The sequence below is a fragment of the Oncorhynchus nerka genome, linkage group LG24 (assembly GCF_034236695.1).
Source record: "Oncorhynchus nerka isolate Pitt River linkage group LG24, Oner_Uvic_2.0, whole genome shotgun sequence".
In the NCBI taxonomy this organism is placed as follows: domain Eukaryota; kingdom Metazoa; phylum Chordata; class Actinopteri; order Salmoniformes; family Salmonidae; genus Oncorhynchus; species Oncorhynchus nerka.
The window spans coordinates 42,653,878-42,681,345 of record NC_088419.1 but is presented as its reverse complement, the minus strand read 5'-3'; the positions used below and the strand labels follow the sequence as shown (position 1 = coordinate 42,681,345).

At 40.9% G+C, this 27,468-nt stretch overlaps 1 protein-coding gene across 1 annotated transcript in view; it reads right to left on the bottom strand.

The window, feature by feature from the left end:
* Positions 1 to 2,832: 2,832 nt before the first annotated feature.
* The window catches only part of LOC115107505 (fibronectin type III domain-containing protein 1-like), an 84,395-nt gene continuing 59,759 nt past the window's right edge, over positions 2,833 to 27,468 (bottom strand). The window contains exons 18-23 of the mRNA XM_065008915.1: positions 25,945 to 26,053; positions 8,150 to 8,229; positions 7,956 to 7,985; positions 6,983 to 7,144; positions 5,416 to 5,538; positions 2,833 to 5,169 (exon numbers count right to left, since the gene is read on the bottom strand). Coding sequence (XP_064864987.1) covers positions 5,054 to 5,169; positions 5,416 to 5,538; positions 6,983 to 7,144; positions 7,956 to 7,985; positions 8,150 to 8,229; positions 25,945 to 26,053 — 620 coding nt within the window. The 3' untranslated portion in view covers positions 2,833 to 5,053. The remainder of the gene's footprint in view (positions 5,170 to 5,415; positions 5,539 to 6,982; positions 7,145 to 7,955; positions 7,986 to 8,149; positions 8,230 to 25,944; positions 26,054 to 27,468) is intronic.

Sequence of the window (27,468 nt, the reverse complement as noted above, 5' to 3'; positions counted from 1 at the left end):
AAACAGAGGAACGCACATTATGAAAACCCTGGTAAATTAGAGAAATTACTCTCATAGGACAACCTTTTTAATAAACTCAAGACGTTCCAGACTTATGTAGCAGAGGCCAGACTAGCCTGCTGGTCTTACTGTTCAGAGTTATTGAAGGCATCAATCAGAGACTTATAGTATGGAATAAAAAAGATGAATGGACCTTTAGAGTGAGAGTGTGTCATGTTTATGTAGCAAACTAAAGCAAGTGAAACCTCACCACTATTTCACTCTCTTATCGCCAGTGCCTCTGTGATTCCTAGGAAGAATGTATTTTTTATTGGGTCTTTAAATCTCAATCTCATAGTCAGGACACAAATAATGTGCATATACAAGTAAGCTACAACCAGAAAGACTGACAATGAGAATGAATTCCCCTGAAAAATAAGTTGTTACATTTTAGTAGGAATATTTTTTAACTTTTAGGGAGGTAATGTGGAAACTAAATAGTGTAGTTACCTTTCAAGAATGAAATACAGTTTCCAGAAAAACTGCACATTGCATAGACTGAGATTGTTCAACAGAGAAAAGCAGTAAAGCAAATTAACATTCAACCATAAAAATGGCAAAACTGTTTCCAGAAAGTTCCTCTATTCCCCTCCAAAGAACATCTCGGCTCCTCCAGCGAACTCCTCAATTCTTGAATATATGACAAATCACTATGTTGTTATCGCATGAAAGTGACAGTGACAGTGAAAGTGTACAAGTAGCTCAATCACAATTCATACATAGAAACCTGTCGTTCACTGAAAGTTATTGGGCCCTGCCACTCACTTCTGCTGGAATATTTAACTAACAGATGCTCTCTCTCTCTCTCTCTCTTTCCCTCTCCTCTCTCTGGCTAGGTGCATCGTAACACATGTGGCTGTGCAAGCACTGCACCTGTCACCTGATCTCGCTTATTATTATTAAAGATTTCCTTCAGCTAAGTCTCTCCTCTGTCTTTCTCTCTCTCTCTCTCTCTCTCTCTCTCTCTCTCATCCTCCCATCCACTTAAAAATGATATTGTTGGCCATGCTGGCAATTTCAACCGTTTCTAAGTGATTTTGTGGACATATAGTGCCTTTGGAAAGTATTCAGCTGTATTATAAAATTGAGAATAATAATTTAAAAAATCATCATCAATCTACACACTATAGCCCATAATGGCAAAGCAAAAACAGAGTTTTAGATATTTTTCTGAAAATCAAAGTGTAATATCACATTTACATGTATATTCAGACCCTTTACTCAGTACTTCATTGAAGCACCTTTGGCAGAGATTACAGCATCAAGTCTTCTTGGGTATGACGCTACAAGCTTGGCACAAGTGTATTTGGGGAGTTTCTTCCATTCTTCTGTGCAGATCCTCTCAAGCTCTGTCAGGTTGGATGGGGAGCGTTTCTGCACAGCTATATTCAGGTCTCTCCAGACCTGTTCGATTGGGTTCAAACCTGGGCTCTGGCTGGGCCACTCAAGGACATTCAGAGACTTATCCCGAAGCCACTCCTGCGTTGTCTGGAATGTGTGCTTAGGGTCGTTGTCCTGTGGGAAGAACCTTCGCCCCAGTCTGAGGTCCTGACCGCTCTGGAGCAGGTTTAAATCAAGGATCTCTCTGTACTTTGCTCCGTTCATCTTTGCCTCGATCCTGACTAGTCTCCCAGTCCCTGCCGCTGAAAAACATCCCCACAACATGATGCTGCCACCATCATGCTTCATAGGGATGGTGCTGTCAGGTTTCCTCCAGACGTGATGCTTGGCATTCAGGCCAAAGAGTTCAATCTTGGTTAAATCAGACCAGAGAATCTTGTTTCTCAGGGTCTGAGAGTCTTTAGGTGCCTTTTGGAAAACTCCAAGTGGGCTGTCATGTGCCTTTTACTGAGGAGTGGCTTCAGTCTGGTCACTCTACCACAAGGGGCTGATTGGTGGAGTGCTACAGAGATGGTTGTCCTTCTGTAAGGTTCTCCCATCTCCACAGAGGAACTCTGGAGCTCTGTCAGAGTGACTATCGGTTTCTTGGTCACCTCCCTGATCAAGGCCCTTCTCCACCAATTGCTCAGTTTGGCCAGGAAGAGTCTTGGTGGTTCCAAACTTCTTATATTTAAGAATGATGGAGGCCACTGTGTTCTTGGGGACCTTCAATTCTGCAGACATTTTTTGGTATCCTTCCTTCCATTACTGTGCCTCGACACAATCCTGTCTTAGAGCTCTACGGACAATTCCTTCGACCTCATGGCTTTGTTTTTGCTCTGACATGCAATGTCAACTGAGGGACCTTTAGTAGACAGGTGTGTGCCTTTCCAAATCATGTCCAATCAATTGAATTTACCACAGGTGGACTCCAATGAAGTTGTAGAAACATTTCATGGATTATCAATGGAAACAATATGTACCTGAGCTCAATTTCGAGTCTCATAGCAAAGAGTCTGAATAGTTATGCATATAAGGTATTTCTGTTAGATTTTTTTTATTTTAAATTTGCTAAAATTTCTAAAAACCTATTTTCACTTGATCATTATGGGGTATTGTGTGTAGATTGCCGAGGATTTTTTAAAATCCATTTTAGAATAAGGCTGTTACAAAATGTGGAAAACGTTCAAGAGATCTGAATACTTTCCGAAGGCACTGTATGTCCCTGTATGTGTAATACATAGTTTTGACAGGTTATGAAACTAAATTGAACAAGTAAAACTGAAACTGAATATATTTGCTCGGGTTTTGACAGTTTGAGTTTACCTACACGTGGAAACAATACACTGTATGTGACACTAAATATGGCCATTCAGATATCCTCACTGAACAAATGAACTGTTTAGGGGGTCCTTGGTTTCCATAGTACCTTTATTCAATGTCCAACCATTCCTGAGCAAATATTAGTTTTTTTTCAATGTCCGTATACATACAACACTTCCACACCAACTTCTCATATCGTCTCGTAAATACCAAAGAGTATAAAAACACTATGTATGTTCAAGAAAACAACTGACACCAAAAGTAGTTGTCAAAAGCCATTACTCTATCATACTACTGTTATGAACCAAATATCTTGATTAATAATAAACACACATACAAACCCTTAGCTCCCATTAGTACTGTTCAGTTTGTGCTTTGGTCTTTTACATGATCTCCATTTCATTAGTGATATCATAATCACAGGTGCACTTTGATGAGATAAATAATGCCAGGGGCTGACTCGGCAATCGGCAATAGTTGGGAATGGGAATAAACAAGGACACTTTCTGATCCGGAAGACAGAAGTTAAACTAAGCAATAGTAATACAGTGCCTTGCAAAAGTATCCATCCCCCTTAGCATTTTTCCAATTTTGTTGCATTACAACCTGTCATTTAAATGGATTTTTATTTGGATTTCATGTAATAGACATGCACAAAATAGTCCAAATTGGTAAAGTGAAATGAAAAAAAGTACTTGTTTGAAAACATTCTACATTTTTTAGACTATACTATAAATAAGATCTGGTGCAACCAATTCCCTTCAGAAGTCACATAATTAGTGAAATAAAGTCCACCTGTGTGCTATCTAAGTGTCACATGATCTGCACATATATGTTCTGAAAGACCCCAGAGTCTGCAACACCACTAAGCAAGGGGGCACCAACAAGCAAGCGGCACCATGAAAACCAAGGAGCTCTCCATACAGGTCAGGGACAAAGTTGTGGAGAAGTACAGATCAGGGTTGGGTTATAAAAAATATCAGAAACTTTGAACATCCCACGGAGCACCATTAAATACATTATTAAAAAATGTAAAGAATATGGCACCACAACAAACCTGCCAAGAGAGGGTCACCCACCAAAACTCACAGACCAGGCATGGAGAGCATTAATCAATGAGGCAACAAAGAGACCAAAGATAACCCTGACGTGGAGATTGGAGTATCTGTCCATAGGACCACTTTCAGCCGTACACTCCACAGAGCTGGGCTTTACGGAAGAGTGGCCAGAAAAAAAGCCATTGTTTGTTTGCCAATAGGCATGTGGAAGACTCCCCAAACACATGGAAGAAGGTGCTCTGGACAGATGAGACTAAAATTGAGCTTTTTGGCCATCAAGGAAAACGCTATGTCTGGAGCAAATACCTCTCATCACCGTGAGAACACCACCACAGTGAAGCATGGTGGTGGCAGCATCATGCTGCGGGGATGTTTTTCATCTCCAGGGACTGGGAAACTGGTCAGAATTGAAGGAATGATGGATGGTGCTAAATACAGAGAAATTATTGAGGAAACTGTTTCAGTCTTCCAGAGATTTGAGACTGGGACGGACGTTCACCTTCCAGCAGGACAATGACCCTAAGCATACCGCTAAAGAAACACTTGAGTGGTTTAAGGGGAAACATTTAAATGTCTTGGAATGGCCTAGTCAAAGCCCAGACCTCAATCAAATCTGTGGTATGACTTAAAGATTGCTGTACACCAGCGGAACCCATCCCACTAGAAGGAGCTAGAGCAGTTTTGCCTTGAAGAATGGGCAAAAAAATCCCAGTGGCTAGATGTGCCAAGCTAAATAGAGACATACCCCAAGATACTTGCAGCTGTAATTGCTGTAAAAGGTGGCTCTACAAAGTATTGACTTTGAATTGTTATGCACATTTTCAAGTTTTCTGTTTTTTTGTTTGTTTCACAATAAAAATATTGTGCATCTTCAAAGTGGTAGGCATGTTGTGTAAATCAAATGATAAAATCCCCCCCAAAATACATTTTAATTCCAGGTAGTAAGGCAACAAAATAGGACAAATGCCAAGGGGGTGAATACTTTCGCAAGCCACTGTACATGCTTTTCCTCCCTCATATACAGACTGCTTTTATAAAAGTGCATGTTAATGAATACATGGAAATATTAATTGTTGTTTAAAGTATTATATTCTCTTCAATCTGAAGTAATATACATTTGCAATGTTGTTGTCTTTCTGCTGTGGTTAGCAACAGTTTATCTCCAGGGGGCGGGGTCAGTAACAGCATGAGAAAGGCTGCAGCAGGATGGAGTTGGGTTGCCCTCGATGACGAACTCTTTGTGACCCCCTGTGTTACCACTTGCCAGGGATGGGCACCCCGCACTCATACCATCCTCCGAAGAGATGTGGCGTACGCCGGCCGATAGGTCCAAAGTTCACTGGCTCCTGCCTGTATGAGCGATAGTAACCTGCACAGGGGCAGACAGGACAAATGATTATAATGCATTATGAATGGACGTACCACAACATTTATAATGCTTCGTTAGATGATTCTGACTGTTTCTAGAGCATGGATATTGAGGTTGTATATAATCAAGACTCTGGAACTTAATCTGTGAGAATATTTCTTTACTGAATACTATGAAAACAATCCTACAAAAGGCTGTAGGCGAATGATGAACTCTGGAAGTTTGATTATTATATATTTTTTTTACCTTGTGCTGTTGGCAGATGCATTGAGAGGTTGGGGGAGCCTGTCCTCCCATCTAGGTAAGAGTCTACAAACTGGCAGTGGTCCTCCCCATGACCGAATGTGTCTGCTATACTGTAGAATGTTTCTGGAGGGCGAGAAAGAGCAGTCAAAGCTTAACAACAGAACACACTCTCAAACAATATTATATTAAGTAATGAGACAGAGCCTGGTCGGCTACCACATATTCCCAAAAATTATAAAACACAATATGTAGAAGAGAAAGAGGGAGAGAAAGTGTGATTAAGAGAAATGTAGAGAGAGTGAGAGAGAGAGCGCAAAATGGGTGTTAGTGAAGGAAGGAAAAGCAGAAGGGGGAGAGATGGTGGTTAAGAGATTATTAATAGAAAGAGGAATATTAGGAGTAATCATAAAGCTACTTCAATTGAGAAAAGACTTGAACTGAGAGAGAAAGAGAGAAGTATACTGAACAAAAATATAAGCACAACATGAAACAATTTCAAAGATTTTACTGAGTTACAGTTCATATAAGGAAATCAGTCCATTGAAATCAATGCATTAGGCCCTAATCTATGGATTTCACCTGACTGGGAATACAGATATACATCTGTTGGCCACAGATACCTTAAAAAGGTAGGGGCATGGATCAGAAAACCAGTCAGTATCTGGTGTAACCACCATTTGCTTCATTCAGCGCGACACATCTCCTTCGCATAGAGTTGATCAGGCTATTGGTTGACCTGTTGAATGTTGTCCTACTATTCTTCAATAGATGTGCGAAGTTGCTGGATATTGGCGGGAACTGGAACATGCTGACCAACATGTCGACCCAGAGCATCCCAAACATGCTCAATTGGTGACATGTTTGGTGAGTATGCAGGCCATGGAAGAACTGGGACATGTTCAGCTTACAGGAATTGTGTACAGATCCTTGCGACATGGGGCCGTCCATTATCATGCTGAAGCATGAGGTGTTGGCGGCGGATGAATGGCACAACAACGGGCCCCAGGATCTTGTCACGGTATATCTGTGCATTCAAATTGCTATCGATAAAATGCAATTGTGTTCATAGCTTATGCCTGACCATACCATAACCCCACCGCCACAATGGGACACTCTGTTCACAATGCTGACATCAGCAAACACTTGCCCACACGACACCATACACGATTGTGAGGCTGGATGGAAGTACTGCCAAATTCTCTAAAACAACGTTAGAGAAGGTTAATGTTAGAGAAATGAACAATTAATTCTCTGGCAACAGCTCTGGTGGACATTCCTGCACATTTTAGAGTGGCCTTTTATTGTCCTTCAGCACAAGGTGCACCTATGTAATGACCGTGCTGTTTAATCGAAATGCCACATTTGTCAGGTGGATGGAGTATCTTGGCAAAGGAGAAATGCTCACTAACAGGGATGTAGAGAAATAAGCTTTTGTGCGTATGGAACATTTCTGGGATCTCTTATTTCAGCTCATGAACCATGGGACCAAAACTTTACATGCTGCGTATTATTTGTATTCTGTGTTGATAAAGGAAGAGAGGAGAGGGGGAAGTTACAGCAGTAGTACCTTTCAGCCCATCTCCCATGAAGATCTTGTATCTCAGTGAGTTGCAGAGGACCACACCTACAAACTTTCTGTACCATGTCCTCTTGACGTACTGGCTGCCCTTACAGGCACTGTGCTGGGGGTTGTATCGGAAGGAAAAGGGGATCCAGATAGGCTCTCCACCTGTGGGGGAGGGGGGCAATTAACAGGAGACTGTCCTGTGTAGCTAATTTGGTAAGACCGTGGCTCTAGCAAGGCCAGGGTTGTGGGTTTGATCTCTTTTGGGGTCACATATACTCAAATCTATGATTTCACTTTACAGAAAGTCATGGGATAAAAGTGGCATATATTACAATACTACAAAACGGTTGAGGTTAAGCGTTCAGCATATCTTTAATGACAGTTCCTCTATCTGACAGAGTGCTTGACAATACTACACTCACAAAGCTAGTCATTTGTACCTACACTCAACCTGTCAGTTCTCACAAAGCTAGTCATTTGTACCTACACTCAACCTGTCAGTTCTCACAAAGCTAGTCATGACTAACTACACTCAACTCCTTTACAACCCCTTTACTGACAGTGTGCACTATGCCAGTCTCTCCTATTCAGATACACAGTAAATCACCTCCACTCATTGTGCATAGCACCCGGGGGAGGGGGAAGGGTGAGAGAGGGTTGAGGAGGGAACCAGTGCCTGTCCCCTTGTCCCTCCTCTTTGAAATACCTGACTGACTCTCTCAATTAAAAACAATGAATATCAAAACTCTACTTTGACAACGTTTTACCACTATGGCTGTCTGCCAAGTCCAGTAAATGTAAGTGTAGTTGTATGCAACTGTATGTATGTCTCTCCACAGACTGTTAACTCCTCACAAGCTCACTCCAGCTGTCATTTTGGGTTTCTTCAAATGATCTGAAGCAATGTTGGTCTGGACTAGAGTATAAGCCAAGAAGTTTTGAGTAATATATGAGAACTATCGACACCACTCACCAGGTGGTCGTTCAATAAGAAGAGGGTCGTCTGAAAAAGATTTTAAAAATGTGTTTAAATGAGAGACATGAACTGGGACTGAATTTATACATCAACTAAAAACGGGAGGATACAGACAACTCAGGTTGATGTGGCCTTAGCGCAGGCACAAAGTAAAACTGACCCTAGTAACCTGACCTAATACTCATACAGACCTGACTCAGTGACATAGGTGATTGTATCGCTGACCGGTCCCAGCCCAAAGACATTCTTCGCCTGCACTTTGAAGTAGTACCTGAGGTAAAATAAGACAAAACAGAGTGTGTGTATAGTCATTAATCTAGGAGTTAAAGAGTCATTTAGACAGGACTCTGTTGCCACATGAAATGTATTTATACTCTAATGACTAGAACAGATGTCCGGAAGGGAGGCAGCACTCGATGTCCGGAAGGGAGGCAGCACTCGTAGAATTAAGAGAAGACTGTTTTTATGTTCTTATGAATCTAAAATGAGCAGAACGCAATAAAATGGTAATTTGGCATGTGTTGAAGAGGGATAAAAGGAGTGACAGAAGGAGGGAGAGAGAAGGAAAGAAAGAAGGGGAATGGAGTAGATTGAAAGTGGGGGAGTGAGGGAGAGAGGTACTGTATGGTTTGGGAGGGAAGGGAAGGGAGGGAGGGAGGAAGAGAAAAAAGTCCTTAAGTCAGCAAATTCTCACTGAGAGCTTTCCTATATGACACAATGTCCCTCCTGACTGAGCTCTGCCCTTACAAAAAAACGACATGTCAATTTTGCAGTTTCAAATTTTAAAATCACATTTGATCAAGTTAAATGTTTTAACATGTGAAACTGCAATTTATTTTCACATGCAAACTTGCAATTCCACATCTGAAAATGAAAATAAAATGTGGAGTTTCACATGTAAGAAAACTTTCACATGCGAAAATACATTTTTCACATATTGAATTGCAAGTTCACATGTGGGGTTGAAATAATGTTATTCTCCCCACATGTGAAAGATGGTGTTAACATGGTGTTAGCAGTAGCAATGTTTCCCCTGGTGGAACTAAAGTGACCACAACTAAAAAGCCCAAAATGCAGGACCGGGGAATGATTTTACGGGACATTCGCAGAAGTGTGGACAGCTAACATTTTTGGGGGGACAGGTTAATGAATCACATTCAAATGGCGACATAGTTCTGCTGTATGAAGGTCACTGCCTGTTAAAGGGGCAATTCAATTCTACATAAAGTTTTGGATTTATAAATATACATGTACCCATTGATTTTTGAAGAATATAACGTATTTTTCATCATTACTTTAGTTTCACTTTTTTTTACTCCACCAGAACCCAGAATATAAGCTTGCTTTAATGCAATGTTTGTAAACAAAGTAAATGTGAACAACCTAAAAACATGGTTAAACCTATAATTTTTTATATCATGGCTGGTCAGTCCTTAGCATAGTCTATGGATTTGAGATAGGTTGCATTTCGTGCTTCTACACCTGCATTGCTTGCTGTTTGGGGTTTTAGGCTGGGTTTCTGTACAGCACTTTGAGATATCAGCTGATGTACGAAGGGCTATATAAATACATTTGATTTGATTTGATTTCTCCAGCCCCATCCCTGAGCTTTAAACTAAAACTTTGGTAGGAAGAAGCCTTTGCTAATGTTTCAATTAAACTTATTCGGGATCGGTGTCCCCTAACGTAGGCTAACGATTAGCATGAGGTTATAAGTAACAAGAACATTTCCCAGGACATAGACATATCTGATATTGGCAGAAAGCTTAAATTCTTGTTAATCTAACTGCACTGTCCAATTCACCATAGCTATTACAGTGAAAGAATACCATGCTATTGCTTGAGGAGAGTGCACCATTTTGAAAATGAAAAGTTATTAATAAACAAAATCGGAACATTTGGGCAGTCTTGATACAAAATTTTGAACAGAAAACCAATGATTTATTGGATCAGTCTAAAACTTTGCTAATACACTGCTACCATCTACTGGACAAACCCTAAATTGCACCTGGGCTGGAATAACACATAAAGGCCTTTCTCTTGCATTTAAAAAATGATGGTATGAAAAAATACAAAAGTATGTTTTTTTTCTTTTTATTATCTTTTACCAGATACTATTGAGGTTGGAAGTTTACATACACTTAGGTTGGAGTCATTACAACTCGTTTTTCAACCACTCCACACATTTCTTGTTGACAAACTATAGTTTTGCAAGTCGGTTTGGACATCTACTTTGTGCATGACAAAGAGTCATTTTCCAACAATTGTTTACAGACAGATTATTTCACTTATGAACCACTGGAATTGTAATACAGTGAATTATAAGTTTACATACACTATGTTGACTGTGCCTTTACACAGATTGGAAAATTCCAGAAAATTATATCATGGCTTTAGAAGCTTCTGATAGGCTAATTGACATCATTTGAGTCTATTGGAGGTGTACCTGTGGATGTATTTCAAGGCCTACCTTCAAACCCAGTGCCTCTTTGCTTGACAGCATGGGAAAATCAAAAGAAATCAGTCAAAAATTGTGGACCTCCACAAGTCTGGTTCATCCTTGGGAGCAATTTCCAAACGCCTGAAGGTATCACGTTCATCTGTACAAACAATAGTACGCAAGTATAAACACCATTGGACCACGCAACCGTCATACCGCAAAGGAAGGAGATGCGTTCTGTCTCCTAGAGATTAATGTACTTTGGTGTGAAAAGTGCAAATCAATCCCAGAACAATAGCAAAGGACCTTGTGAAGATGCTGGAGGAAACAGGTACAAAAGTATCTATATCCACAGTAAAATGAGTCCTATATCGATATAACCTGAAAGGCCCTCAGCAAGGAAGAAGCCACTGCTCCAAAACCGGCATAGAAAGCCAGACTACGGTTTGCAACTGCACATGGGGACAAGGATCATACTTTTTACAGAAATGTCCTCTGGTCTGATGAAACAAAAATAGCACTGTTTGGCCATAATGACCATTGTTATGTTTAGAGGAAAAATAGGGAGGCTTGCAAGCCGAAGAACACCATCCCAACCATGAAGCACAGGGGTGGCAGCATCATGTTGTGGGGGTGCTTTACTGCAGGAGGTACTGGTGCACTTCACAAAATAGATGGCACCATAAGAAAGTCAAATGATGTGGATATATTGAAGCAACATCTCATGACATCAGTCAGGAAGATAAAGCTTGGTCGCAAATGGGTCTGCCAAATGGACAAAGACTCCAAGCATACTTCCAAAGTTGGGTCAAAATGACAACAAAGTCAAGGTATTGAAGTGGCCATCACAAAAGCCCTGAACTCGACCCTATAGGAAAATTGTGGGCAGAACTTAAAAAGTGTGGGGAAAAGCAAGGAGGCCTACAAACCTGACCCAGTTACACCAGCTCTGTCAGGAGGAATGGGTCAAAATTCACCCACCTTATTGTGGGAAGCTTGTGGAAGGCTACCCGAAACGTTTGACCCAAGTTAAACAATTTAAAGGCAATGCTACCGAATACTAATTGAGTGTATGTTAACTTGTGACCCACTGGGAATGTGATGAAAGAAATGCAAGCTGAAATAAATAATTCTCTCTTCTATTATTCTGACATTTCACATTCTTAAAATAAACTGGTGATCCTAACTGACCTAAGACCGGGAATTTCTACTAGGATTAAATGTCAGGAATTGTGAAAAACTGAGTTGAAATGTATTTGGCTAAGGTGTATGTAAACTTCTGTCTTCCATTGTATATTGTGTTATAATCTCCTACATTGCTTTCACATTTCCACAATGGAGGAATAGTGTTAATGGAGGAATAGTGTTATTTAATATATGGTGCAATCCTCTAGTAAGTGAGTTACTTTGTGCCATTAATATCAAGCAAAACCTCTAAAGTTGAGAACAAAATGAATAGTATTTCAAAGAGAAAAACCCCAAAGCAAAACCAAATATTTTATGGAAATCATTCTGAAATCTAAGAACAAATTTTCCCTATCTTTGGTTTTGTTATCCTGGCCTTTGTTTTCACTGCCTTTTTTTTCCAGTTGCGAGGTTTGACACATTCATTCTAGCAACATGGAAACCTGCATCCCACTGCTGGTACCTCTGAAGTTAAGCAGGCTCAGTCCCTGGATGGGAGACCAGATATAGCTGGAAGTTGTGAAGAACAAAATGCAATGTGGGGAATTTTTCTTTTCACATGAGGGAAAAACACATACAAAAATAAATACAAATTCACGTGATCTATTCACGCGTGTCCGGAAACCACGTTTTTTTCAAGTATGTCCGGAAACCACGTTTTTTTCAAGCAGTTTTTAAATATTTGGGGGTTTGTAAGGGTGAGGTCACTTCACTTTAGTCTCAGTGTGTTTTAAATACATACTGTACAGGGGAGGAATTATTTAATACCCTCATATTCAAAACAACACCGTGAGACGAGGTTTTGCAATCTGTCCATATAGTTGACAATGTGTGTCTTTGTGTGTTCTCCCCCTGCTGTAGGGTTACATACAGTAATTTCACAGTCCGCTAATTTCCACCCAAATCCTTAACAACGTAAAGTCTGCCGGTCTGGATCCAATTACTGGAGCCATGTGGAAACTGACCAAAATATCAGAAAAGAAAAGAGAAAAGGAGGCAGAAAAAGGGAAGAGTGAAAATCACAGAGAGAGGCAGAAAGAGAGAAATGTTCTCATATACAGTACCGGCCAAAAGTTTGGGCACACCTACTCATTCAAGGGTTGTTCTTTATTTTTACTATTTTCTACATTGTAGATTACAACTATGAAATAACACATATGGAATCATGTACTAACCAAAACAGTGTTAAACAATTCAAAATATATTTTATGTTTTAAATTCTTCAAAGTAGCCACCCTTTGCCTTGATGACAGCTTTGCACACTCTTGGCTTTCCCTCAACCAGCTTCATTTGGAATGCTTTTCCAATAGTCTTGAAGGAGTTCCCAAATATTCTGAGCACTTTTTGGCTGTTTTTCCTTCACTCTGCGGTCCAACTCATTCCAAACCATCTCAATTGGGTTGAGATCTGGTGATTGTGGAGGCCAGGTCATCTGATGCAGCAGTCCACCACTCTCCTTCTTGATCAAATAACCCTTACACAGCCTGGAGTTGGGTCAGTGTCCTGTTGAACAACAAATGATAGTCCCACTGAGCGCAAACCAGATGGGATGGCGTATCACTGCAGAATGCTGTGGTAGCCATGATGGTTAAGTGTGCCTTGAATTCTAAATAAATCACAGACAGTGTCACCAGCAAAGCACCCCCACACCATCACACCTCCTCCTCCATGCATCACGGTGGGAACCACGCATGTGGAGATCATCTGTTCACCTACTCTGCATCTCACAAAGACACGGCGGTTGGAACCAAAAATCGCAAATTTTGACCAAAGGACAGATTTCCACCAGTCTAAAGTCCATTGCTCGTGTTTCTTGGGCCAAGCCAGTCTCTTATTCTTATTTGTGTCCTTTAGTGGTGGTTACTTTGGTCTGATGCACGCAGTCTCTGAACAGTTGATGTTGAGATGCGTCTGTTACTTGAACTCTGTGACACATTTATTTGGGTTGCTATCAAAGGTCCTGTAATTTTTTATCCTATGCAGCAGAGGTAACTCTAGGTCTTCCTTTCCTGTGGCGGTCCTCATGAGAGCCAGTTTCATCATAGCACTTGATGGTTTTTGAGACTGCACTTCCAGAAACTTTAAAAGTTCTTGAAACTTTCCGGATTGACTTGACCTTCATGTCTTAAAGTAATGATGGACTGTCGTTTCTCTTTGCTTATTTGAGCTGTTCTTGCCATAATATGGACTTGGTATTTTACCTAATAGGGCTTTCTTCTGTATACCACCCCTACCTTGTCACAACACAACTGATTGGCTCAAACGCATTAAGAATGAAAGAAATTCCACAAATTAACTTTCACTAAGGAACACCTGATAATTGAAATGCATTCCAGGTGACTACCTCATGAAGCTGGTTGAGAGAATGCAAAGAGTGTGCAAAGCTGTCAATCAAGGCAAAGGGTGGCTACTTTGAAGAATTTCAAATACAAAACATTTGTTGATTTGTTTAACACTTTTTTGGTTACTACATGATTCCATGTGTTATTTTATAGTTTTGATGTCTTCACTATTATTCTACAATGTAGAAAGTGTGGACTAATGACAAAATATTGTTTTTTTTGTGAATTATTCATTCGCGTGTGCGTGTGCTCATGCGCTGTGCACGTGTGTGTATGTGGAGACGAGGGGTAGTGTTGCTACAGTGCAGAGAGACTGAAATGTATACATGCCTTTAGATGGATCCTTACAGACAGCCACACCCAGACTCAGGTGAACCTTTCATGAACAATTATAAACTGTCAATCACTCTATCCGCTTTTCGTACACAAAGTATTTACTCATGAATGTACACACACGCACAAGTCATATGCAGTCATGCACAAACAGACAGACACACAAACCACAGAGCAAGAGCAAATGCATGCACAGTAGGCTTCTACATTCCAAAGTTATGTATTTAGGAACATCTGTCTGTGTGTGTCCCCGCAGTGGCAATAGATGAGTGTTTAAGCGAGTGTGTGTGATGTTCGTGGGACAGTTCATCAAGTGTGAGATTGTGTGTGTGTGACAGTAACAAAGTGTGCTGATTTGTGTAGGCCTACATATATGCATGGCTAACACATGAGCGTGAACCGTTGGCTCGGGTCTGAATCGTTGACTTGGGTCTGGCACCATGGAGGGAAAGCTTTATGGCTACTTGGAAGAGCTAACAAACGCACACCACCCCCTGCCAGACCCTGTGTCTCCCTTAGACACCCTGCTCTGTTTAACACCCAGAACTGTGTATGTGTGTGCATTTGCGTGTCTTCCTGTTACAGAGCTGTCAGGTTTCCTGCTCGTGATTTATCGACACACCTGCTCTGCATTAAGTTTCCACTTTCTACAATGTAGAAAATAGTAAAAATAAAGAAAAACCCTTGAATGAGTAGGTGTATCCAAACTTTTGGCTGGTACATCATGTTTTCAGGATGATTTAAACGTGTTTTCAAACCTGCCTCTACCCAGTTAGCTCTGATTTACATCACTCTGAGGGCTTCTTAATAACTTACTGTATATAAGTATTACAATACCACACAGTGCTGGTCTCTGACTGGGGCTGACATCACACACACATGCATAGAATTACACACACAGTGACAGATACAGTGAACACATGTTATGTGTCTAACATCACTGAGACCTACCGGGAACAATAATCATATAAACGCACATTCCAATACCCTATAGGTAGGCCCAAAAAAATTGCCAAACATTCCAGCCACCCCAAGCCATATACGGTTCACTTTGCTACCGTCTGGCCAATGGTACCGGAGCATCGGCTCTTGGACCAACAGGCATCGAGACAGCTTCTACCCCCAAGCCATAAGACTGATAAATAGCCAGACTGCTGAATAGTGAATTAATGGTACAATTCCTGACATTTAATCCTCGTAAAAATCACCTTATTTTAAGACAGATTATTGGTATAACTGAGGCAAGTTTGTAGGCCTTCTTGCTCTCAAACGCTTTTTCAGTTCTGCCTACAAATTTTCCATAGGATTGAGGTCAAGGCCAATACCTTGACTTTATTGTCCTTAAGCCATTTTGCCACAACTTTGGAAGTATGCTTGGGGTCATTGTCCATTTGGAAGACCCATTTGCGACCAAGCTTTAACTTCCTGACTGATGTCTTGAGATGTTGCTTTAATATATCAACACATTTAACATTACATCTAAGTCATTTAGCAGACGCTCTTATCCAGAGCGACTTACAAATTGGTGCTTTCACCTTATGACATCCAGTGGAACAGCCACTTTACAATAGTGCATCTAGGTCTTTTAAGGGGGGGGGGACACAGGAGCACGTGATGCCGCGGAGCTGAGCAGACGTTGACAAACCGAGCTCTTCAAAGTTATTCTATTTTTACCTAAATAACAACGTTGAAACAATATTCTAACATCGGCTGATAAATTGTCAAGTACTTACCTTCACAAAGAGCCATGGACCTCCAACCGAGAGGCAAGAAGGACAACCAAAACGTTGTTGATTCCCAAGATAACGATAACGCTACAGCTAGCAAGATTAGCATTAGCCCTCATAACTCAGACGACAGTTCCAGATTGTTGCTCTCAGCAGTCTCTTGCGAGCCTGCCGACATGCTGGCTACTCTCCTCCGGGAAATTCAGGATGGTAAACAGAGGTCTTTCTATGAAAATTTATAAGAAAATGGCTGAACTCCATTCTTCCATTGACGACCTGAAATGCTCCATGAATGATCTCCTTTTGAGAACGACTGAGGCAGAGTTGCGCATTAGCACAGTTGAAGATACCATCGCTCAACATGACCAGGTCTTGATACAACTGCAAAAGGACAATGCCTACCTCAAAAACAAGGTAGATCAGATGGAGAACCAGAGTAGACGTAGTAATATCCGTGTGGTGGGATTGAAAGAGGACAGCGAGGGCCGTGACCCGGTCCGTTTCTTCACTCAATGGATCCCGGAGGTCCTAGGCATAATCAACTTCACCAAGCTGCTGGAAATCTAACGCGCCCACAGAACATCAGCGCCGAAACCCTGGCCAGATGAGCCCCCACGAGCCATCCTGATCAGGTTCCTCCGTTTCCAAGACAGAGAGAAGATACTGCAACTCGCAAGAGCCAAAGGGGACATCACCATCGATGGAAAGAGGGTCAGCCTTTTCCCAGATATGAGCGCGGATCTCGCCAGATGTCGCAAGCAGTTCAGACCTGCCGCCAAAGCACTGAAGGAGAAGAACATCACCGGCTACCTCATCCACCCTGCGCGGATGAATGTTCAGTACAAAGGCCGAAGCCATCTCTTCAACACACCGGGAGAAGTGCACACTTTTTTCAAAGAACTGAGCAACATCTGAGCCAGGACGGTCTCTCTGGGGGATAAAATGCAACGTCTGAGCCAGGACGGTCTCTCTGGGGGATAAAATGCAACGTCTGAGCCAGGACGGTCTCTCTGGGGGATAAAATGCAACGTCTGAGCCAGGACGGTCTCTCTGGGGGATAAAATGCAACGTCTGAGCAAGGACGGTCTCTCTGGGGGATAAAATGCAACGTCTGAGCCAGGACGGTCTCTCTGGGGGATAAAATGCAGTTTGTTTGTTTTCTCTTATCCGGACTGAACTGCTGGTATCTCTCGGTCACTATAATTGATGTGTACATTTTCAACTAACCGTATCTTTCCGGGGTGAGTTCTATTACATTTACAGGAGAGTATATTTTGGTTTAGTCCATATCCACTGGGCGAAGGCCCACTGCTTTCCCCCCTCATTTATGTTAATCTTCCGAAATGAGACTCAAGCAGCCCTTACCGTGGGCATTAAATATTCAGCCATAAATATCTATTCACAACATTTGTTTTCAACTTAGAGAGCTCGCAGGTTTTAGTTTACGCCAAGGTTTAGCTAGTAAGAGCAAGATGGAAAGCGAGCAGCAACGTATCTCTACAAGGGTATTCATGTTTGATTGTTGGGATTGTTGTTTTAGTCTGACAATCGGGGTGGGTGAGATTTTTATACATTTTTTTCTTCCTTTTTTCTATGTTTATTGTTTCCTTCCTAAAGAGACACATAGGTCACTTTTGAAACATTTCCTAATTATCTGCATATGATAGATTTCCATTCAGTTACATATTTGAAACCCAACCTATGCTTAATCCACTAAAATATGTCACATTCAACGTAAAAGGCCTTAACAGCCCGATTAAAAGGAAAATAGTCTATACATACCTTAAGAAATGAAAGGCTGACATTGTGTTTTTACAAGAAACACATCTTACAGCCAGTGAACACAAGACATTGAAGAGGGAATGGGTAGGACAAGTTTTTGCATCCTCTTTTAACTCCAAAGCAAGAAGAACTGCAATTTTGATAAGTAGAAACATCCCCTTCTGCTCTAACAACACCATCTCTGATCCCTCTGGCAGGTTTGTTTTGGTGCAGGGGCATATGTTTTCAGAGTCTTGGATCCTATTGAATATTTATGCTCCTAACTTCGATGACCATAGGTTTATTCAGAATGTCTTCCTTCAGGTCGCTCAAGCACCACCAGGATGGCTACTGGTTGGAGGAAATTTTCATTTTTGCTTAGATACAGTTCTTGATAGGTCTTCTGATAAACCCTCACCAAAGCCGGCAAGCTCACCATGTCATTCATGAAAGATCTCAATTTACTAGACATCTGGAGACAGTTGCACCCACAGGATAGGGACTACTCTTTTTATTCACACCCACACAAGACACACCCACGCATAGATAACTTTTTACTTTCGACACAACTGTTTCAAAGAGTGTTAGATGTCGAGAATCTCCCCAGATTGCTTAGTGACCATTCTCCTCTGGTATTATCAATCTCCATTCCTACCAAGGTAAATGGAGCATATAGATGGAGACTAAATTCTACACTCCTAAAACAACCTGAATTTTGTGCATTCATCAAAAAGCAGATCAATATTTTTACTTTGACAAACAAACCCTCCGCCCCTGACAGCTTCATTCTTTGGGACACATTGAAGGCCTATCTGAGGGGACAGATTATTTCCTATACTAAAGGGCTGAAGAGAAAACATGGTGCGGAACTGAGTGCCCTTGAATCTGAAATCTCTGAGCTAGAGAAAACCTACCAAAGAGGCCCGACTAAAGATCTATACAGGCTTTTGGTAAATAAAAAACTTTAATATAATATTCTGAACACATATCAAGCTGAGAGGGCCATCACTAAATCCAAACAGCGTTGTTACGAGCTTGGAGAGAACGCTCACAAAGTATTGGCATGGCAACTGAAAGCAGAGGAAAGTATGAGGACAATTAATCCCTACTGAAATGAATAATACTTTTAAGAAATACTATGAAGACCTCTACACTTCCCAATCAAGCGATGATCTATCAGAGATCGACTCCTTTCTCTCCTCTCTCAACCTCCCATGCCTGTCAGGTGAAGACAGCGAGCGCCTGAGTGAACACTTCTCAGTTCCTGAATTGTTGGAGGCCATTAAATCCTTACCTTCTAATAAATCTCCTGGGGAGGATGGTTTCCCTCCACAGTTCTATAAAGAATTTAGGGAGCTGTTGGTCCCCTACCTTATGGAGGTACTTAAAAAAGCCAGAGAAGACAACTGCTTTCAAGAGTCCTTCTCTCAAGCAGTGATTACTGTAATCCACAAGAAAGGGAAAAACCCGCTAAAGTGCGCCTCCTTTAGACCAATCTCTCTCCTTAACACAGATTGTAAACTGGTCACCAAGATGCTATCTAAGAGTCTGGAGTCATGTCTTCCCCTGTTGGTCAACCCAGATCAGACTGGCTTCATAATTAATAGATTGTCCTCCAATAATCTCAGAAGGTTCTTTGATATAATTCACCTTGCTAACAAAAACAAAATACCTAGTGTCGCAGTCTCCCTCGACGCCGAAAAGGCCTTTGATAGGGTTGAATGGCCATACCTCTTTCGCGTCTTGGAATAGTTCGTTTTAGGTACTGTGTTTGTAAATTTGATAAAATCACTCTACAAATCTCCTAAAGCTAGGATTGCTACCAATGGGATTACTTCCTCCTTGTTCCCTCTTTATAGGGGGAACAGACAAGGTTGCCCAATTAGCCCCCACCTCTTTGCCCTCGCCATCGAACCTTTGGCTGAGGCTATTAGAACGTGCCCTGACATACATGGCTTTGAGGTGGGCCCCCATACCCATACATTATCACTCTTTACGGATGACCTTATCTTATTTCTAACAAACCCAGAACACTCCCTCTCTCACTTGCAGATCCTACTACAGTGTTATAGTTCTTTCTCTGGATATAAGGTCAATTTTGATAAAAGTGAAATCTTACGGTTGTCTGTCTTTACCATCAAGCACAAGTTTCCTTTTAGATGGTCGCCTATGGGCTTCACATATTTGGGCATAATGGTGGATGGTAATCTGAACAACCTCTATAAACTCAATCTGGCCAGTTTGTTGCAAAGGGTGGAGGTTGACCTTAAATGGAAAATGGATGGACTTACCTCTCACTCTACTGGGTAGAATCAATGTAATTAAAATGAATGTCCTGCCCAGATTTCTATATCTGTTTCAATCTCTCCCTATCCCTGTTCCCGCAGCATTTTCTTCCTCTCTCGACAAGCTGACCAGACGGTTTATCTGGCACGGCAAAACCCCTAGGGTTGGCCTGGATAAACTGACCATTGATTACAGTCAAGGGGGCTTAAACCTCCCCAATTTTAGAATGTACTACTGGGCTGCACAGTCTAGGTTTCTGGCTCAGAGGTTTGACAATGGTCCCTCTCCCTCATGGTTGAACATTGAAAAGCTTGAGGTAAATGATGACACTGGGGCAGAATTGTTTTACAAATGGGACAGAAAAGCTATAAAAACCATCACAGACAACCCTTTAATCATACATTCTGTCCTGGCATGGTGCAAACTGCATGAGCTGTTCGGACGAGAGAGATTCCTTTCCCCTAAAACCCCTTTATGGAACAATAGATTGATCCCTATGTTTTTCCAGAATAGTAACTTTAGACCATGGTCTGATAAGGGGATCACTCTTCTGGAACATTGTTACGAGGAGGGAGTTCTTATGTCTTTTGATCAGCTGAAACAGAAATACCACTTGCCTAACAGGGACTTCTTTAGCTACCTACAACTACGAAACTTTATTAGAGTGACTCTGAAGGGACAATGGAACCTACCTAAGATGTCACCTATTGAACAACTCTGCCACGCAGACCAACCACAGTTCAAGACCATTTCCCGTGTATACGATGCTCTTATGTCAGGACTAACACTGCCTGGGCTAGATAAACCCCGATTTAGATGGGAAAAAGATCTGGGTATTGATCTTGATGAGGATCTATGGAGTGACCTATGCAGGGATGGTGTTACATCCACATTGAACTCCAGATACAGACTGATCCAGTTTCATTTCCTCCATCACCCCACCTAGACTGCACAAGTTCAACCCAGATATATTCTCCCTATGTTTTAGATGTGGCTCAGATGAAGGAAAATTCCTCCATTCCACTTGGCAGTGTTCAAAACTACACGGTTTCTGGCAGGGGGTATGCAATACCATATCCTCAATTCACGGGGTTGCATTCCCTTTAGACCCGGAGGTCTGTCTACTGGGTAACTTTACTAACACCAATCTTAGGCAAAGCCATACTATAAAGCTAACAGAAATATTGCTAGCGATTGCCAAGAAATGTATTGCCTTGAAATGGAAATTGGATTCCTCCTTGTCAGTTGCAATGTGGCTATCGGAAGTTAATAGTTGTATCCCTTTGGAGAAAATCACTTACTGCTTGAGGAATAAGTTAAAGACATTTTAGAGAATTTGGCAACCTTTTATTGACTATATGGAGAATCTCCCCCCACATCTCATTGATTGAATCTATATATAATCCTCACATAATGTTTCACACGTAATGTATAATATGTAGCCTACGGCAGGTAATCCAATGTCTCGTTATTATTTTTTTCTTATTGTATGTTTGTATATATAATGATAATTATTTTTTTGTTACGCTCGTCTGTTACTGTCACTTTGTCCTATCGTTGTCTAATATCTTTTCACTTTTGTTTTGAATGTTCTTAATTGGAAAATGCAAAAATAAAATATTCAAAAAATATATATATATCAACACAATTTTCCTCCTCATGATGCCATCTAGTCTGTGAAGTGCACCAGTCCCTCCTGCAGCAAAGCACCCTGGCAACATGATGCTGCCACAGTTGGGATGGTGTTCTTCGGCTTGCAAGCTTCCCCCTTTTTCCTCCAAACATAATGATGGTCATTATGGCCAAACAGTTCTATTTTTGTTTCATCAGACCAGAGGACATTTCTCCAAAAAGTATGATCCTTGTCCCCATGTGCAGTTGCAAACTGTAGTCTGGCTTTTTTATGGTGGCTTTGGATTTTCTTCCTTGCTGAGTGGCCTTTCAGGTTATGTCGATGTAGGACTCGTTTTTACTGTGGATATAGATACTTTTGTACCTGTTTCCCCCAGCATCTTCACAAGGCCCTTTGCTGTTGTTCTGGGATTGATTTGCACTTTTCGCACCAAAGTACATTCAACTCTAGGAGACAGAACGCGTCACGTTCCTGAATGGTATGATGGCTGCATGGTCCCATGGTGTTTATACTTGTGTATTATTGTTTGTACAGATGAACGTGGTACCTTCAGGCATTTGGAAATTGCTCCAAGGATGAACCAGACTTGTGGAGGTCTACCTTTTTCTTCTGAGGTCTTGACTGATTTATTTTGATTTTCCCATGCTGTCAAGCAAAGAGGCACTGAGTTTGAAGGTAGGTCTTGAAATACATCCACAGGTACACCTTCAATTGACTCAAAGTATGTCAATTAGCCTATCAGAAGCTTTTAAAGCCATGATATCATTTTCTGGAATTTTCCAATCTGTTTAAAGGCACAGTCAACTTAGTGTATGTAAACTTGTGAACCACTGGAATTGTGAATTATAAGTAAAATAATCTGTCTGTAAATTGCTTGTGTCATGCACAAATTGCTTGTGTCATGCACAAAGTAGATGTCCTACCAGACTTGCCAAAACTATAGTTTGTTAACAAGACATTTGTGGAGTGGTTGAATAATGAGTGTTAATGACTCCAACCAGTGTATGTAAACTTCCGGCTTCCAACTGTACAGACCATATACACACACACTACATTGTCACTCCCACACAAAACCCTCACACATTCAAAAACACTACAAACACACACACACACACACACACACGCACACGCACACACGCACACACAATACACACGCCAATGGTGATCGTGTTGTTTAAGGACAATTATTTTTTTATGAGCATGGCCTTATTTCTATTACACATTTTATGCACTGCAGTGCTAGCTAGCTGTAACTTATGCTTATGCTTACTACATTCATTCTCTGATCCTTTGATTGGGTGGACAACATGTCAGTTCATGCTGCAAGAGCTCTAAGAGGTTGGAGGACGTCCTCCGGAAGTTGTCATAACTACTGTGTAAATCTATGGAACGGGGTGAGAACCCTGAGCTTCCTAGGTTTTGTATTTAAGTCAATGTACCCCGAGGAGGATGGAAGCTAGTTGAGGCTACTGTCATGACTTTCCCTCCAAGGTGAGGATCAAAGAGAGCCCTCCTCTCTCTCTTGAGAGTGGAATGTCTGAGTGTTACAACAGAGAGAAGCGTTGCAGTATTTTAACATCAAAAGATGGGATATTGAAACAATATTTCTAAAATAAATAATGTGGGAAATGGTTGTTGGGGCTCCAATCAATAATCATGTAAAATTAGTTGTGATATCTTTAAGGATGGTTTAACTAAATAACTGTATCTCTGAAAGTGTACGCATTCAAGGAGTCAGGTTTACATCTAAATGTTTTTAATCTTATATGATTAAATATAAAACTCTTTGTGAAAAGATAGCAAGATGATTTTAGCCTTCGAAATGAGATAAAATTTGTCATAGAAAGTTTTACCAAGTCAGTAACCACGTCCACGTGAGCACAGACATTATGTCAACAGTATGGAATGCCCCATTTTTCCAGAGTGCATAAAAGGACTGCTAATGAAATTTACCACAGACTGAAAAATGTCGGGTCGCTGCCGGTGTGGTAAGTGATCCTAGCTGTACCCTGAATAATCAACCATTGAGACCAGAGAACGTGAGGATTTGGTCCACACTTCATGAAATGGATTAAAAACTACAAGTCCAAAAAATGGTGGGACCCTCTGAAACTCCCGAGTGAAGAAGATGAAGACTACACAGGAACATTCAGTCTGCAGCTGTTTAAGTACTGTTAGCCTAGGAAACTTGGCCGAAGACAAAGCACAGTTTCCTTTCACCACCATAGAAACCTCTAAAAGATCTATTCTAACAAGCCTCTCTGAACACCGTGTGGTACATCTCTGGAGGAACCGTTCTAACAGACACTGTTAGACCTAGAAGCTACAACCACAAAGGAGTCTCTGGTTGACAAACTTCTATCAAACTACTCTCCACAGACGGACCGGGCGATTTCAACAGAGAGATGACAAAGATATACACACGTAAATATATATATACATTGCAATTATTTTCGAATGAGCGGTCGTTCATGTGCAAAGTATTCATATTACTATTGTTAGGTTCTTATTTTTCAGAGTAAATAACTCGCGGACACTGGAGAATCTTTAACCAATTTGAATTCTTCCCAGAGGTTCTGTACAGCTGTAATCAGACAAACCAACATTTGTCCCATCCAGATATTTATATCCCACTTACGACACTCCCTCCCTCCAATCCTTACAGTCTCTCCCTCTCCTTTACATGCCCCTCCCTTTTCATTGTGTACCAAGCCGCCATATCGGGTTAGTCCACTAAAGGACTTCCCATTGTATTATGTTAGTAATCAACGTATAATCTATCCTGTGTGTGTGATTGTCATTCTGTGTGATTATTTAGTTAGTTAGTAAATAAATAATGAAGCAAATTTGTGTATCGCTGAATCGGCATTTAGACTAGGGTTCATGCAGATTTGAAGTCAACAACGTTCAGAACGAGACTGATATGAGGTAATAATAATTAATGGATGACTAATATGATAACTGTCACGGTCGTCCTCCTCTTCATCTGAAGAGGAGAGAAGGATCGGAGGACCAAAATGTGGCATGGTATGTGTTCATCAAGAATTTTAATAAAGAAAACACTATACAAAAACAATAAACGAAATAACAACCGTGAAGCTAATGAGAACTGTGCCGAAACAAGCAATCAACATAGACAATCACCCACAAACAAACAGTGCAACCCAGGTTACCTAAGTATGATTCTCAATCAGAGACAACTAATGACACCTGCCTCTGATTGAGAACCATACTAGGCCGAAACATAGAAATCCCCAAATCATAGAAAATCAAACATAGACTGCCCACCCCAACTCACGCCCTGACCATACTAAATAATGAATACAAAACAAAGGAAATTAAGGTCAGAACGTGATAATAACGATATATTCTGATATATTTTTTTGTTAATTCGGGAAACGGTAACTCATTAAACAAACTTTTTCCGTTGTGCCCCAAGTTACTAATGAGTTAATTGTTACGTGATTCATTTAATAATTAAACACAGTTAATTGATTTGATAAAATAGCCATCATCACATTAATGATAGTCACGTCACGACATTACTGTAGACCTTCATAGCAAAGCAGTGTGTTTGAACCAATTATTTGGTGATGTGAATATACTGAGTGTAGTATTATCTGAAATGTTTTTTTTTTCTGAAATCCACTAAGGAGGATGGTCCTCCCTTTCTTCCTTTGAGGACCCTCTGCTGACATATACGCATACCGGCACGATACAAACACAAATACATACACGCATGCACACCCTCACACACACACTTTTACACTCATCATATGCTGCTGCTACTCTGTTCTTTATTTTACTCTAATTATTACTGTATCTATCCGGGTGCCTAGTCACATTACCTTGCCTTCATGTACATATCTACCTCAAGTACCTTGTATCTCTGCACATTGATCCTGTACTGGGACTCCCTGTATATACTGTAGCTTCATTCTTGTCTATTTTATTTGATACATTTCATGTTGGTTACTATTTTATGTCGTATTATTATTTTTTAAACGCTGCATCGCTGGGAATGTTTCATAAGCGAGCAATTCACTGTAAAGTCTGCGCAAGCTGCATTCTGTGCATGTGATGAATACATTTTGATTTGATTTATAGGTACAAATACTTACACACAGACGCAAACACGCAGGCAAACACCTCCCCAGACGCACACACATGGGTAAAGAATATATAAGCCGTAACATCTCGCAAATCCTTTGTTTGTATAAGCAGCCCATTGTGAAAGACGCCGTAAACACTCGCACACACACAGAGAGCATATTCTCACCTGGAGTTAGGTTTGAGGTTTTCAACAGCCAGATGTGAGCCGCTGGATGCACTGGAGGACCACCTGTTGTTAAGGACGTCATCGTATGAGGCACTGTGGACCATGTAGCCTGCAGGGGTCACACACAAGGCGTGGGTCAGGGGCCAAATGTCACCAGAGGTTAGAGAGGGGATGGAACAAACATGGATACATTTTAAAGTTTGAGAAGGAGAAATAAAATGTGTCCATGTTGGTTTTGAGGTGTAGCCCAAGGTAAGGGTGGTCTGATGTTAGAGAGGAAATATTTAATTTGACAGGAGAGTGATTGGAGGCAGAAGAACGATCCCAACTAATATCAGTGGTTTTAAACTAGAGACAGCCACAGTAAGTCACATTGTGGATCTGCCAACCACTACACATACAGAGACAATCTGTTTCTCTGTTTCTCACCTCTTGTTTTGCCTCTCCTCTCACACACAGAAGGGTAAACCTCCATAAAGCCCCAGGCCAGTACGTGAGTACTGAGGTCATGGAATGCTCAGATTATGCCACTCAGCCAGTGGAAACTCTACAAGGGCGGTGCTCCCTGCCACATCCAGCTCCTATGTGTTCATATTTTTTCTGGAGCCTGGCCAACACAGCTGGCTCAAGGTGGAGAGGAGGAGGAGGAGGGAACCACTACCACAGGCACCACTCTTGCTCTCTGATTGTGTTGATCCCTCTTTCTCTCCCTCTCTTTAATTTTTTCTCTATGACTATATTTTGTAATCAGAAGTGTGAAAACAGAAGCACTGGTGCAGCCTGTCACTCACTTACTGTATCCTTCTCTCCTCACGCTTTCATTCTCTCTCAACCCTGCTGCCTCTCTTTCCCTCTCTTTCTTTCCTCTTTACTTTGCTCATCTTTCTGACAACGCAGCCCATAAGGGAATAAAAATGAGAAAACGTGAAATATTTCATATTGGCCAAATAATGTGTTAAAAAAATGCATTCCAACATATATTACAAAATGTATATATAAATGTATGTAAAATGTATTTCACAATATATATTAAATGCATTGTGTGTTTAACGTATTTCAAAATACAATCTGAAGTACATTGAAAATGTATTTTAGAATATATTTTCATATACATTTTCACACGTATTTATCAAAATATTTGCTAAAAATCTTTAGAAAGATTTTGTTGGGTTTTTCTTTATTTTTTACTATTTTCTACATTGTAGAATAACAGTGAAGACATCAACACTATGAAACAACATATATGGAATCATGTAGTAACCAAAAAATGCATTTTATATTTTATATTCTTCAAAGTAGCCACCCTTTGCCTTGATGACAGCTTTGCACACTCTTGACATTCTCTCAACAAGCTTTATGAGGTAGTCACTTGGAATGCATTTCAATTAACAGGTGTGCCTTGTTAAAAGTACATTTGTGGAATTTCTTTCCTTCTTAATGCGTTTGAGCCAATTAGTTGTATTGTGACAAGGTAGGGTTGGTATACAGAAATAGCCCTATTTGGTAAAAGACCAAGTCCATATT